The sequence below is a fragment of the Salmo salar genome, chromosome 06 (genome assembly GCF_965601325.2).
Source record: "Salmo salar chromosome 06, fSalSal1, whole genome shotgun sequence".
In the NCBI taxonomy this organism is placed as follows: domain Eukaryota; kingdom Metazoa; phylum Chordata; class Actinopteri; order Salmoniformes; family Salmonidae; genus Salmo; species Salmo salar.
Window position 1 is genome coordinate 38,166,920 of NC_138296.1, and position 15,117 is coordinate 38,182,036.

At 45.8% G+C, this 15,117-nt stretch overlaps 1 protein-coding gene across 1 annotated transcript in view; it reads right to left on the minus strand.

Moving 5' to 3' along the window:
* grin2ba (glutamate receptor, ionotropic, N-methyl D-aspartate 2B, genome duplicate a) overlaps window positions 1–15,117 on the minus strand; it is an 86,311-nt gene that overhangs the window by 47,426 nt on the left and 23,768 nt on the right. The window contains exon 2 of the mRNA XM_082976533.1: window positions 13,773–14,372. Coding sequence (XP_082832659.1) covers window positions 13,773–14,372 — 600 coding nt within the window. The remainder of the gene's footprint in view (window positions 1–13,772; window positions 14,373–15,117) is intronic.

Sequence of the window (15,117 nt, forward strand, 5' to 3'; positions counted from 1 at the left end):
AAGGAATCAAATGAGACAAATGCTCATAACCTTGTGAGTGTACAGTACATTTGTCTTCCATCTATCTCTCCGCCCATCTTGCTCTCTGTCCCTTCAGATCCATCTCTCTCTCCTCGGTCTCCCATCTCTCTACCTCCTATCTGCTCCCCTTCCAGCTAGCTCCTTACGCTCTCACCATCTTCTCTCTCTCTCTCTGTCTCCATCCATCCATCCCTCACTCTCTTCTTCTGGTTCCTCCACCACACCCTCACACCTTTTTCTCAATCTCTTTCCATCGACCCATCCTTGTTTCAAATTCTCACATGTTCTCTCAGTGTCCCTCCATCTCTCTTGGACTTCCATCACACCGACAGCGTCACTGCGCAAAATGGTCCACAGCATCATTTGGATGTGTGTGCAACAAAAGTTCAACATTCACCTTCTGCTACCATTTCTGTCAGGCCGTCTATACATACAGTTTGACGCATGCGTTCAATAAATCCAACGTATGCACCACACAGAACGCACTGCAACTGCCTCTGCAACGCAATGCTGCAAGGCAAACTCAGCATTCCATTGGAAATGAATGTAATTCTGGTGTATCAAAATGCAATGACGCTGTCAGTGTGATTGAGGCATTAGGAACTTCTTCCACACCCTACCATAATCTTGTTCTCTTTGTCTCTAACCATCTACAGTGAGCTCCAAAAGGGCCTTGACATTTTTTTATTTGTTTTGGCTCTGTACTCCAGCACTTTGGATTTGAAATCATACAATGACTATGAGCTTAAATTTGAGGGTATTTTCATATAAGGTAAACGATTGAGAAATTACAGCACTTTTTGTACATAGTCCCCTCATTTTAGGGGACCAAAAGTATTGGGTCAAATTCACTTATATGTGTATTAAAGTAGTCAAAAGTGAAGTATTTGGTCCCATGACTACATCAAGCTTGTTGGATGCATTTGCTGTTTGTTTTGGTTGTGTTTCAGATTATTTTGTGCCGAATTGAAATTAATGGTAAATAATGTATTGTGTAATTTTGGAGTCACTTTTATTGTAAATAAGAATATAATATGTTTCCAAACACTTCTACATTAATATGGATTCTACCATGATTAAGGAATGAATTGTTAATAATGATAAGTGAGAAAGTTACAGAGGCATAAATATCATAATCCGAAAAAATGCTAACATCCCCTTTTAATGGTGAGAGGTTAGCATGTCCTGGGGGTATGATATTTGTGCTGGAGTACAGAGCCAAAACAACAAAAAATGTGTCACTGTCCCAATACTTTTGGAGCTCACTGTATCTCTGCCCTACTTAAAACCCCTCTTTTTATATTCATCTCTCTGTCCTCCTTCCAGACCCTCACTCACTCCCTCTCTGTCTGACTGCCAAAGCGCCCCTTCGCTCAGCATCCGCCGTTACCCTTCTCTTGCTATCTCTTTGCCAGGTTCTCCATTTCTCTCTCAATCACTCTCTCCACAATGTTAATTCAAATTGGCTGGATTGGGAGGACAGCATTGTTCCAATAATGCCAAAAGCACTTACAAGAGCATAATCAATCTCTCTTTCTTTCTCTGTCTCTCTCTCTCTCTCCCTCCTTTCTATTCTCCCCAAATACATATGAGGCAGAACTCTTCCTCTCTCTCTCCTCTAACTCTGTCGTTACTGACTCAATCTGAACTCTTTTGATTTCATACTTTTTCACCCCTTTCTCACTCCATCTCTCCATTCCACCCAATTGTGTGAGAAATGATTTCTCCAACTACCCACTATTTACTCTTTCAGTTCAACGTTTGCCCCAATTCTCCATCCATCCTTCTGTCGATTCCTTTACACACATCCTCCTCTCATCCTCCTCTCTCTTTCAGAGCAACAGTTCTCACAGCTGCTGCTCTCTGCTTCCTGACTCATGACCTCTGCCCCCACTCCTCACCTCTAACCCACACACTTTATCTCTCCCTTTCTCTCTCTCTCTCTCTCTGATGTGTACACCTCTCAACTGGCATCCGCTGCACTATCAGGTCGGGAGAGAAAGGTAGAGAAGGCAAGAGATAGGAAAAGAGAGCGAGAGAGAGGCTGAGAGAGGGAAAGATATACTTCCAATTCATAGACAGGTTGCGTTTCCGTGGTAACGTGGTTTCCATCGTAACGGTCTTGCTAAAGATGCCATTAGTGTGAACAAAACAATCCACTCGTCGCAATGATGCACTTGTACGCTTACAGTTTGCAGGCACACACACACTCTTACCCACACACACAATAGACACACACCCACCCCCTAACACACACACACACACACACACACACACACACACACACACACACACACACACACACACACACACACACACACACACACACACACACACACACACACACACACACACACACACACACACACACACACACACACACCGTCTAACCCACATACACACATCTCACACACCTGAGGTCAATTCCAGTCCCATCCTCATTCCATTGAGATCTGCTGCATCTCGTTCTAGCCAGTGAGCAGGATCAGTCGGGAGAAATGGATGGTCTTGAACCTGAATGGCAGCATCCTAATTGTCTTTGTTCATGGCCTTTGCTCTGTATTCAGAGCTGTGACAGTCTCAGTGCACAGACAGAGCAGCAGGGTCTGATCCTGTAACATGGCTCGGGGCTCTACAGCCACTGTGACTGTATTACACTGTCTTTGACTGTTAGACAGTACCGTGTTCAAAGGCTGCCTTCAACCACAGTATGCTAGAATGGCCAAACTGATCCTCAACTAATACTGCAGTCTGTCATCAAGCTCTCTAAAAAGACATCATCACATCCACAGGTGGAGGCAGGGGAAACAATGGAACAAAAGCACAGTGAAAGAAGTGAGAGAGGGATGAGAACAGAGAGAGAGAAATTGGGACGTGGGAGGGGGGTCTGTTCTGTTGTGTCATGTCTCTGGTTTTTGTTCTTGTTTTGGTACACGGCGTTCTGAGTCTTGAGGGACATTTACATACTGTATTGTTTAAAAGCCTAAGTGCCTCATGCCAATAAAGTCTACTAAGCCTGTTTGACTGACTTTAGAATTGCAAATGCAAATCTCTCCATGCCAACGAGGCACTATTTACTCCCTCAAACGACTCAGACAACATGAGAAGACCAATACAAAGCATCTGTGGTGTGTGTGTGTGTGTGTGTGTGTGTGTGTGTGTGTGTGTGTGTGTGTGTGTGTGTGTGTGTGTGTGTGTGTGTGGACTACATAATATACAGAATATGAATATATGCAATACGTATGCGCCTGACTATAAGGGTTATTATTGTTGAGATACTGGGTGCAAAAGAGCAAGAGGATAAATAACAATATGGGGATGAGGTAGTTGGGTGGGCTATTTACAGATTGGCTGTGTACAGGTACAGTGATCGGTAAGCTGCTCGGACAGCTGATGCTTTGTCATCAAGGCAAAGGGTGACTACTTTGAAGAATCTCAAATCTCAAATATATTTAGATTAGTTTAATACGTTTTTGGTTACTACATGATTCCATATGTGTTATTTCATAGGTTTTTGATGTCTTCACTATTATTCTACAATGTAGAACATAATAAAATAAAGAAAAAATAAGAAAATAAAGAAAAATAAAGAGACCTACTTGAATAAGTAGGTGTGTCCAGACTTTTGACTGGTACTGTACATCTGTCTGTATGTATACTGGTGTTTGTGTGTGTGTGTGTGTGTGTGAGCGCTGGGCGGGGCAGGGTGCTCTGTATGGAGACAGTTCTGGGTTCACGTTATTTGTAGATGGAAGGAGTGAGGAAGGTAGTGTGTGTGTGTGTGTGTGTGTGTGTGTGTGTGTGTGTGTGTGTGTGTGTGTGTGTGTGTGTGTGTGTGTGTGTGTGTGTGTGTGTGTGTGTGTGTGTGTGTGTGTGTGTGTGTGTGTGTGTGTGTGTGTGTGTGAGCGCTGGGCGGGGCAGGGAGACAGTTCTGGGTTCAGGTTATTTGTAGATGGAAGGAGTGAGGAAGGTAGTGTGTGTGTGTATGTGTGTGTGTGTGTGTGTGTGTGTGTGTGTGTGTGTGTGTGTGTGTGTGTGTGTGTGTGTGTGTGTGTGTGTGTGTGTATGTGTGTGTGTGTGTGTGTGTGTGTGTGTGTGTGTGTGTGTGTGTGTGTGTGTGTGTGTGTGTGTGTGTGTGTGTGTGAGCGCTGGGCGGGGCAGGGAGACAGTTCTGGGTTCAGGTTATTTGTAGATGGAAGGAGTGAGGAAGGTAGTGTGTGTGTGTGTGTGTGTGTGTGTGTGTGTGTGTGTGTGTGTGTGTGTGTGTGTGTGTGTGTGTGTGTGTGTGTGTGTGTGTGTGTGTGTGTGTGTGTGTGTGTGTGTGTGTGTGTGTGTGTGTGTGTGTGTGAGCGCTGGGGCGGGGCAGGGAGACAGTTCTGGGTTCAGGTTATTTGTAGATGGAAGGAGTGAGGAAGGTAGTGTGTGTGTGTGTGTGTGTGTGTGTGTGTGTGTGTGTGAGCGCTGGGCGGGGCAGGGAGACAGTTCTGGGTTCAGGTTATTTGTAGATGGAAGGAGTGAGGAAGGTAGTGTTTGCTCTAATTGAGGAGAACAGGGGAGGGGCACCATTTACATTCATCACAGGAGCTCACTTTGTCTCAACTCAGAGAACAGGAGAGAAGAAGGGGGAGATCTCTCTGTGTGATTTCACTGTTTTTCACAAACCTCATAACGAAACTATGGCATTCATTGTGTTTCGTCGGTCTAGTGGGGTGTGGGCCGGAGGCAGGACTTTTATCCCACCTGGTGTATGGCTGTTTCTTAGTCACTAACATGGGTCACTAACATGGGTCACTGACATGGGTCACTTGAGATGGAGATAGCCTCTGACACCTGAATAGATTGAATTGTCACCTGGAATCGGTGTGGTTTGTTTCTGTGCGTGTGCCTGTGTTATATGGGTTGGTGTTTCAGACCATTACTGTGTGTGTATGTGCTTTTGTTTCTTAGTGTGTACACATGTGTCTCGCAGTTTGAAGCTTTTCCAGGGACCAGCTTGGCACGGCGCTGCTGGGTAATTGACTGAGTACATCTTGTGGTCTTCAGTCATGCCTTCTGTCTTTCACACCCCTTCCTCCATCTTCCTCCATTGACAGAGAGCCTGTGATCTTTGTTCGACACAGGAGGCCGAAGGGGGAGGCAGGACGGAGCAAGGGCAAACAAGAGGAGACGAGAAGAGGAGCCAAAGGAAGGGGGAAAGATGGGAAAGAGAAGTGCAAGGCAAGTGAGAAAGAGGGTGGGTGTGGAAGCAAAAAAAGTAGGGATAAAAAGGAACACCCTGCGAAATGTAATGGATGGATAACGGGTTGATAGTACGGAGAGAGGGAATGAAAAGAGAGAGTAGTGAGGGAGAAGACTGAGAGGAGAGAGGAGAGCGAAGGATGACCAGGGCTGGTCAGAGGGTGGACATGGAGCAACATGGCCCTGATCCCCTCATGGCAAGGGCAGCAAGCCGGTGATAACACTGGGGCTCTGTGTGATTCAGAATCACTGAGTCATTCCACAGCCTATGAATAGATAGTGCCCATTGCCCGGCCTGCCCGGCCACTTCAGACAGGGCAGAGGCTTTGGAAGATAAGGGTAATAAGGGTCCCAGCATGGGGCCGGAGCTCTGTCCAGAGGGAGGGGTGTGAGGGCAGGGGGGTGGGGGAGGCCAGGCCAACACCTGGGCATCTGGAGGACATCGGTCTGCCCCCGTGAGCTGCCAGGGTCCAGGCCGAGGCACTGCCATTACCATCCATAATGAGATAGAGAGAGGGGGGATGGAGACAATGAAAGGAGATGTGGGAGCGATAGGAATTAAAGAGGAGGAGGATAGGAAGATATGAGAGAGAGAGAGAGAGAGAGAGAGAGAGAGAGAGAGGGGAGAGAGAGAGAGAGCAGGGAGAGAGATGGAGAGAGAGAGGGGGAGAGAGACAGAGAGAGGGGGAGAGAGACAGAGAGAGAGGGGGGAGAGAGGGGGGGAGAGAGAGAGAAAGAGACAGCAGGTAGAGAGATAGAGAGAGAGAGGGGGGAGAGAGACAGAGAGAGGGGGAGAGAGACAGAGAGAGGGGGAGAGAGACAGAGAGAGAGAGAGAGAGAGAGAGAGAGAGAGAGAGAGAGAGACAGAGAGAGGGGGAGAAAGAGAGAAAGAGATACAGAGAGAGAGAGAGACCGAGAGGGGGGGAGAGAGAGAGAGAGATGCGGAGAGAGAGACACAGAGAGAGTCGGAGAGAGAGACACAGAGAGAGGCGGAGAGAGAGAGAGAGAGAGATGGGGAGAGAGAGACAGAGAGAGGGGGAGAGAGACAGAGAGAGAGAGAGAGGAGAGAGAGAGAGAGAGAGAGACAGAGAGAGGGGGAGAAAGAGAGAAAGAGATACAGAGAGAGAGAGAGACCGAGAGGGGGAGAGAGAGAGAGAGATGGGGAGAGAGAGACACAGAGAGAGGGGGAGAGAGAGAGAGATGGGGAGAGAGAGACACAGAGAGAGGGGGGGAGTGAGAGATAGACAGACGAAAAAGGTTGAGAAAAGTTGCAGTTGAGTTTTAAAATGGTCCACATTCTAAATGGGCAGAGAGAGTCAGACTGGGGGGGGAAATAGGACACATATATTTAGGGCTCTCTCTCCTCCTCACTCTCTCTCTCGCTCAAAAGACGAGCACACACACTGAACTGTCACATTTCTAAACCAGGACAAAAAGGGGGTACTAGGAGACAGGGAGGAAGAAAAACAGGTTGAGAAACAATGCCAAAAAGAAGGAGAGCAGACAAAAACGAGACCAAAAGATGGGCTAAATGGAGTGTTCCAGTGTGGTCCTTCCCTCCGCACCACGTTATGAACCAGAACCACAACCGTAGCACCTAATCACTCAGAGCCATGCCACCAACACAGAACCAGCCAGACAGAGAGCCAGCCGGACAGAGAGCCAGCCGGACAGAGAGCCAGCCGGACAGAGAGCCAGCCGGACAGAGAGCCAGCCGGACAGAGAGCCAGCCGGACAGAGAGCCAGCCGGACAGAGAGGCGCTTTATTTTAATTCCCTTATCGTTTACAAATGCTTCTAATTGCGGCAGTGTTTTAGGGAGACATGGCTCTGTGGTGCAGAACAGCACATTACTATAATATAATACAGGACCTCGCTGATTAGTACAACAAAAGGTGCTATTGTAAGCCATAATTGAGAATATAAATGTGTGCAGAAAGACCAACTCAACAGGATTTAAATGAAAGACCCCGGTAAAGAAAAGAGGAGGGGGGAGTGTTCCTCACGGGGGAAACATGGTGTTCCTGCCCTTGTGCTCACATCATTGCCCTAAAATGACAACGAGTATAGTGCCCTAGGGAGGTAAGTGCCACTCCTTATGTCCTTCCCTCACAGGAAGAAGGACATTGGCTTCCATAAACAAGGCATGGGCATAATTGGTGTCAGTGAATTCACTGTAATACTGTGATTAAATGCTTCAACTAGCTTGCTGCACTCATCCCCCCACAACAATTAGGCCTGGACACATTTCAGCTCCATCATTTAGCCCATTTCCTCTACACACACACACACACACACACACACACACACACACACACACACACACACACACACGCACGCACGCACGCACGCACGCACGCACGCACACACACGCGCACGCACACATGCACGCGCGCACACATGCACGCGCGCACACACACACACACACACATAAACGCATGCATGCACACATACAAACATAAACAAACATACACACACATGCTCACACACACACAAACATAAACACACACACACATAAACACCCACAGTAATCACCGTAACGTAAACACTGGAAATAAAAATACCCTTAATGCAGCCAGGCAGGAACAAGAACTAATTGGTCACACCTTGACAGGCTAAATAAAAAGGCTTGTTTTGTTCATCATGGTAGACCTAGCGGTTAGCATTACACAAGACTCTCACTGTTACACAACACCAGAGGGAGAGGGAGGGGGCTATTTCCAAACAAATCAAAGTTTATTGGTCACGGACACAGGTGTAAACAGTACAGTGAAATGCTTACTTGATAACTCTCCTCAACAATACAATATCAATATATTATTTCAGAATCAAATGCCCAATATAAAGTCCAAATTTACAAGAGTAGTAATAAAAAGTACAAGAAAAAAAAGCTATCAAAAGTAGTTATGAGACATATATACAGTAGGATGTATAAAATGTGTTATGCCAAATTATGATGACTGTTATATACAAGTAGTATAGTGAGAAGTGACTATGTATAGCAGCTTCAATAAATAGTCCTAATAAATATGAACAGCAATGGTGACCGTGATGTGTGTTAGCATGTGTGTGTGTGTGTGAGAGAGAGAGAGAGAGAGAGAGAGAGAGAGAGAGAGAGAGAGAGAGAGAGAGAGAGAGAGAGAGAGAGAGAGAGAGACGCAGAGAGAGAGAGAGAGAGAGAGAGAGAGAGAGTGTGTGTGTGAGTGAGTGAGTGAGTGAGTGTGTGGAGAATCAATGGTCTTTTAATAATAAGGATCCACCCCTGTTTTCCATTTTAGCCTAAAATGACATACCCAAATCTAACTTCCTGTAGCTCAGGACCTGAAGCAAGGATATGCATATTCTTGATACCATTTGAAAGGAAACACTTTAAAGTTTGTGGAAATGTTAAATTAATGTAGGAGAATATAACACATTAGATCTGATAAAAGATAATACAAAGAAAAAAACATGCGTTTTTTGTATTTTTTTTTTAACCATCATCATTGAAATGCAAGAGAAAGGCCATAATGTATTATGCCAGCCGAGGCACAATTTAGATTTTGGCCACTAGATGGCAGCAGTGTATGTGCAATGTGTTAGACTGATCCAATGAACCATTGCATTTCTGTTTAAAAAATTGTATCAAGACTGCCCACATGTGCCTAATTGGTTTATTAATACATGTTCAAGTTCATAATTGTGCACTCTCCTCAAACAATAGCATGGTATTCTTTCACTGTAATAGCTACTGCAAATTGGACAGTGTAGTTAGATTGACAGTGCAGTGCAAATCAAATATTTATGGTGCCACGCACGTCTTCTGTTGTTTGATTGTGCTGATAAATAATGTGTAGAGACCGTGATTCATATTGGATTAGATTCCTCGGGGGTCATTTAGTTACTTTTCCCGTTTGCATTTATTGCTGATGTTGTGATATTTAAATCCCAGCACCACTGTAGGTGAGGATGCAATCTCTTCCATATTGAAGTCTGGGCTGGCTGGCTGGCTGGCTGGCTGGCTAGCTGGCTGGCTGGCTGGTGTAGTCTAGATAAACTGCTGTTCATCCAGTAGGATGCTCTGAGGTGATAACCTACATCACCAGCTATTTGTCAAGCTATCAAGTTAACCTTGAAGACTTGTCAAGTAGCACATCTAGAAATATCTTCACAAGACTTGATATCATTTTTGCTAAGCTAAACAATATGTTACCCATTGTGCTAGATTAAGAGGCTAATGATGATCACTAAATAGAGTGATTGGCATGTAAGCTAGGTACTGTAGCAATATACAGTACCAGCAACTCTAGTCCATGGAAGAATGATCTTTCCCAGACTGCTTCAATCTGCATACTTCCATCTCTCTTTCCTTCTATCTCTCTTTCCTTCTCTTTCCTTCTCTCTCTTTCCTTCTCTCTCTCCTTCTCTCTCTTTCCTTCTATCTCTCTTTCTATCTCTCTTTCCTTCTATCTCTCTTTCCTTCTATCTCTCTCTCCTATCTCTTTCCTTCTATCTCTCTTCTCTCCTTCCATCTCTCTTTCCTTCTATCTCTATTTCCTTCTATCTCTCTTTCCATCTCTCTTTCCTTCTATCTCTATTTCCTTCTATATCTCTTTCCATCTCTCTTTCCTTCTATCTCTCTTTCCATCTCTCTTTCCTTCTATCTCTCTTTCTATCTCTTTCCTTCTATCTCTCTTTCCTTCTCTCTCTCTCCTATCTCTTTCCTTCTATCTCTCTTTCTATCTCTTTCCTTCTATCTCTCTTTCCTTCCATCTCTCTTTCCTTCCATCTCTCTCTCCTATCTCTTTCCTTCTATCTCTCTTCTCTCCTTCCATCTCTCTTTCCTTCTATCTCTCTTTCCTTCTATCTCTTTCCTTCTATCTCTCTTCTCTCCTTCCATCTCTCTTTCCTTCTATCGCTCTTTCCTTCTCTCCTTCTATCTCTCTTTCTATATCTCTTTCCTTCTCTCTCCTATCTCTCTTTCCTTTTATCTCTCTTTCCTTCTCTCTCTTTCCATCTCTCTTTCCTTCTCTCCTTCCATATCTCTTTCCATCTCTCTCTCCTTCTATCTCCCTTTCCTTCTCGCACTCCATCTCTCCTTCTATCTCTCTCTCCTTCCGTCATGCAGTAATGCACTCGCTCCTCTCTCACTTATCTCTCACCCTTCTCTCTCTTCCATCTTATTCATTGATACAGATGTGAGTACAGCTTCCCTCTATCCATCTTTCTCTTCTCTCCGCCTCAACCATCTTTTCCCTCGTTCCTGGGTGACACTGTCTGAGACCCACCAGCTGTTGCACCTTGCCTCTGTTCCTCTATAACACCAGCCTTTGGTCCATCCATCTATCCGTCACCCATCCCTTGGTTTCAATTTCACAATAAAAAATATATAGATATATATACTGTATATTTCACAACACCACACCAAAATCCACTGTAGATACAACTCTGTGCACTATTTCAGCACCATTCCTGTTTTCTAATCCAGACATCAGCTATGAAAATATCTTATTTCCCCTCGGCTCTCTGTCTCACTTATGATCCTGCTGTATAGGTAAGCAAAGGGTTGCCTTGCCAACTGCATCAGCGGCATTTGGCCTTGTATGAAAGAGAGAGAGAGAAAGATAGAGAGAGAGAGAAAGAGGGAGGGAGGGAGAAAGAAGGAGAGGGAGAAAGAGGGAGCAACAGTGAGCGAGACAGAGGGAGAGAGAGAGAGATAAACACCTTCTTTTACACTTCCTTTTCCCCCATCTCGCTCTGTCCATTCTCCGAAGCTTATTATACTGAACAAACATATAAATGCAACATGTAAAGTGTTGGTCCCATGTTTCATAAGCTGAAGTACAAGATCCCAGAAATGTTCCATACACACAAAAAGCTTATTTATCTCAAATTTTGGGGACAAATTTGTTTACATCCCTGTTAGTGAGCATTTCTCCTTTGCCGAGATAATCCATCCACCTGACAGGTGTAGCATATCAAGAAAAAATGTGCAGTTTTGTCACACAACACAATGCCAGAGATGACTCAAGTTTTGAGGGAGTGTGCAATTGGCATGCTGACAGCAGGAACGTCCACCAGAGCTGTTGCCAGAGAATTGAATGCTAATTTCTCTACCATAAGCCCGATTCCAACGTCGTTTTAGAGAATTTGTCAGAACGTCCCACCGGCCTCACAACCGCAGACCACGTGTAACCATGTCAGCCCAGGACCTCCATATCTGGCTTCTTCACCTGCATGATTATCTGAGACCAGCCACCCGGACAGCTGAGGAAATTGAGGAGTATTTCTGTCTATAATAAAGCCCTTTTGTGGGGAAAAACTCATTCTGATTGGCTGTGCCTGGCTCCCCAGTGTGTGGGCCAGTCTCCCAGGTGGGTTGGCCTATGCCCTCCCAGGCCCACCGATGGCTGCGCCCCTGCCCAGTCATGTGAAATCCATAGATTAGGGCCTAATGAATAATTTAAATTGACAGATTTCCTTATATGAACTGTAACTCAGTAAAATCATTGAAATTGTTGCGTTTATATTTTTCTTCAGTCTAGTTCCTCAAGCGTTACACCACATTTGAAGCTATCTGCTTCAACCTTTTACTTTACCTTCACTCTATGTCTCTCTCTCTTTTCTCTTCCCAGCTACGGGGCCTCTCCTTGCTCCTTCACGCCTCCAGTCTGTGCTGCTGTCTCACTCTGTCTGCCACGTTTCCAGCAGCTAGCTTCTTTAGTGCCACCCTCTCCACACACCTGCTGTCCATCTTTCCCCCAAGATTCCCTCTCAGGAGGAGAGGCTGTTCTTTCACCATCCCTCTCCTTCTCCTTCTCTCGCTCTTATTCTACCATATTCTCAACCAATATTGTTTCAGCCCGTTAAACAACAGACACAAATCCGTTCGGAGACGGAGACTAGCATGGCCTTGGATGTGGCTCCATTTCTCTCTCCTGGGCCCTGTGTTGGCTTCCGGCCTGGGAAATCCATTTAGCAGCAGCGGCACAAGCCTGTGTTCCTGGCGCATGGAGGGCACGTGCTCTTAATGAATTATACCTTCAGTCTGCATGCATACCCCGTACACCTCTTTATGAACAATAACATACATCATGTTTACACGTTTAAGACGGGCGGGTGGTGTATCCTAAATATTTCTATGTGTGTAGGATATACTATGGGGTCAGTGACACGTATGTATGGCCGTGGCACAAGGGGCAGGGTCAGTGGATGTCGTACCTGTCGATAGAGATGTGTGGGGTAAATGTCATTTGACTGTCCAATGCTATCCTCCATGGTGTCATGGGGATATAGGGTGGGTGAATGGCTGGCTGGCTGGTGGCCCTAGTGTGTCATGGGGATATAGGGGGGGGTGAATGGCTGGCTGGTGGCCCTAGTGTGTCATGGTGGGTCATGTTTACTGGTGGACCCTGTTGACGCAGGGTCAAACGTGGAAGGGTGAGCAGAGATAATGTTTTATCCACAGTGGAACCCGTTGTGCTGAAAGCACGTGATGTCAGTTGGAATGCCCAGCGGACGGCCTCATTCCGGGCAGATTTTTTTTGGAGGCTGTTTGAAATTCTAGGAGTTTCTGGGAGCCCATTTTGAACAGTTGTGTTTGTTCAGGCTGAATAAAAGTTGATTATTCTGCAGAAAAGAATTGTCCAGTAGCACGCGGATCACAGCCGGCTAAGATAAAGCAGGACCAGATTGCTTCATCCCATTAGACATGGTTAAAGTGAATAGAATGAAAAGGGGTGGGGGAGAAATATCATAGGGATGAGCCATAGAGGGATCTAGTGGAACTCTGTCATGCCGAGGTAACACTGTGTGTCTGGTGACAGTACAGCTTCTATCTATCTATCTATCTATCTATCTATCTATCTATCTATCTATCTATCTATCTATCTATCTATCTATCTATCTATCTATCTATCTATCTATCTATCTATCTATCTATCTATCTATCTATCTATCTATCTATCTATCTATCTATCTATCTATCTATCTATCTATCTATCTATCTATCTATCTATCTATCTATCTATCTATCTATCTATCTATCTATCTATCTATCTATCTATCTATCTATCTATCTCTCTCTCTCGCTCTCGCTCTCTCGCTCTCTCTCTCTCTCTCTCTCTCTCTCTCTCTCGCTCTCTCTCTCGCTCTCTCTCTCTCTCTCATGCCAGTCTACTTGAGTTATTATTTTCTTTCTCTATGCACGTCTTCTCTCCCTGTCTTCCTGTTCCCTCCTATCGCACCACGCTGATCCTGTCTCCAACTTCCCCACTCTTTTCATTTTTCTTCAAAGGAAACAACCCCTCTTGCTCTCTGTCAAACCTCTGCACCTGTTTTCCCATGAATGAACCAGTATTGATCTGATAGTGGTAACGACGTTGCACCAGAAAGCCGTCGCCGCTTCATTTGTGAACAGATCATTGTTTAAGACAACAATGAAATACAGAGGATCAACACTAACAGATAAAAACATTGCTCATACTTTTTTTCTCGATCTCTCACACAGTACACATAGAAACACACACACTGTACCTTGGCAGCCATGATCATGGAGGAGCCACCGCGGACCCCCAGGATGGGGATGTGTGTCTGTGCAGAGATGAAGTCCAGGATCTGGGCTATGGCCTCCTGATCCGTATCGTCCCCGAACACCACGCCCTGCAGCCAGTGCTCTGTCATCAGGTCACAGATGCTCTTGATGATGCTCTTGGGGTCCGTCTCGTTCATGGTGAGCACTTCCACGTTGGGCGCCAGCGGCATGTGCAGGAAGTCGTCCTTCTCCCGGGCGCCCGCCAACGCCACCTCGCTAGAGTTGCCCACCAGCACCACGGCGATGCTGAGGCCCTGCACCAGCTTGGGCAGCACCTGGTGGTGGGGGGGCTGGGCCATGGGGATGTAGTGGGCCACGCCCCCGCCCTTGTCTCTGCGAGAGTAACAGGCGGGGGGCAAGTGGAACAGGCACATCAGGAGGCCCAGGAGGGACAGGGAGAGGGAGGAGAGGGCCGCACGGCGCCGGGGAGGACGTCTCACCTCCTGGGGGGGCAGGGGCGTGGGGGACGCTCGCCTTTCCTGAGGGTGGGAGGGGCTGTGGCAGCCGCAGACAGGCATAATCGAGGAGTGGGAATGTAATACCTGGGGGGAGGGAGGCGAGAGAGAGAAAGAGAGAGAGAGAGGTCAATGTGGAGAGAGAGAGAGAGGTCACTAACCATGTTTCCATCTACAGTTTTTATGCGAGTAAAGTCATACCATATAAAAAAATCACTACAGCTGTGATGGAAACTGGAAGTTTATAAATGCTGACAGATCTTTTTTTGTTCTACATGTTTTTTTTGTCATTGGAAATATTAATTATGCGAGAAATGGTGGTGGAAACGCCTTTCTGCGCAAATATTGATAGAATAACCATCATATCGAAGTAAACTTGGAGAGATATGGTGTGTGGTTCTCCCACTATGACTCGGGAAACCATTCTGTTTATTAGGCTACAGATGAAATAAATGATGACGAACTTCACATTGTGGTGAAAGTGCACGGTGATCTTGATGCACCTTTCCAATAAATATCAAGGGTCTTATTCTGTTGACACGATGATTGATGCTTGACTGCTGTTTATCCATAATAATGTCATCATGTAGACTACCCTCACTGTATCTGTGAGCTGTTGGCTAGAGATCATGTGCCATGACCAGAGTAGGCACAGTTGGCTAGAGATCATGTGTCATGACCAGAGTAGGCACAGTTGGCTAGAGATCACGTGTCATGACCAGAGTAGGCACAGTTAGCTAGAGATCATGTGTCATGACCAGAGTAGGCACAGTTAGCTAGAGATCATGTGTCATGACCAGAGTAGGCACAGTTGCTATTTAATACAACAGTT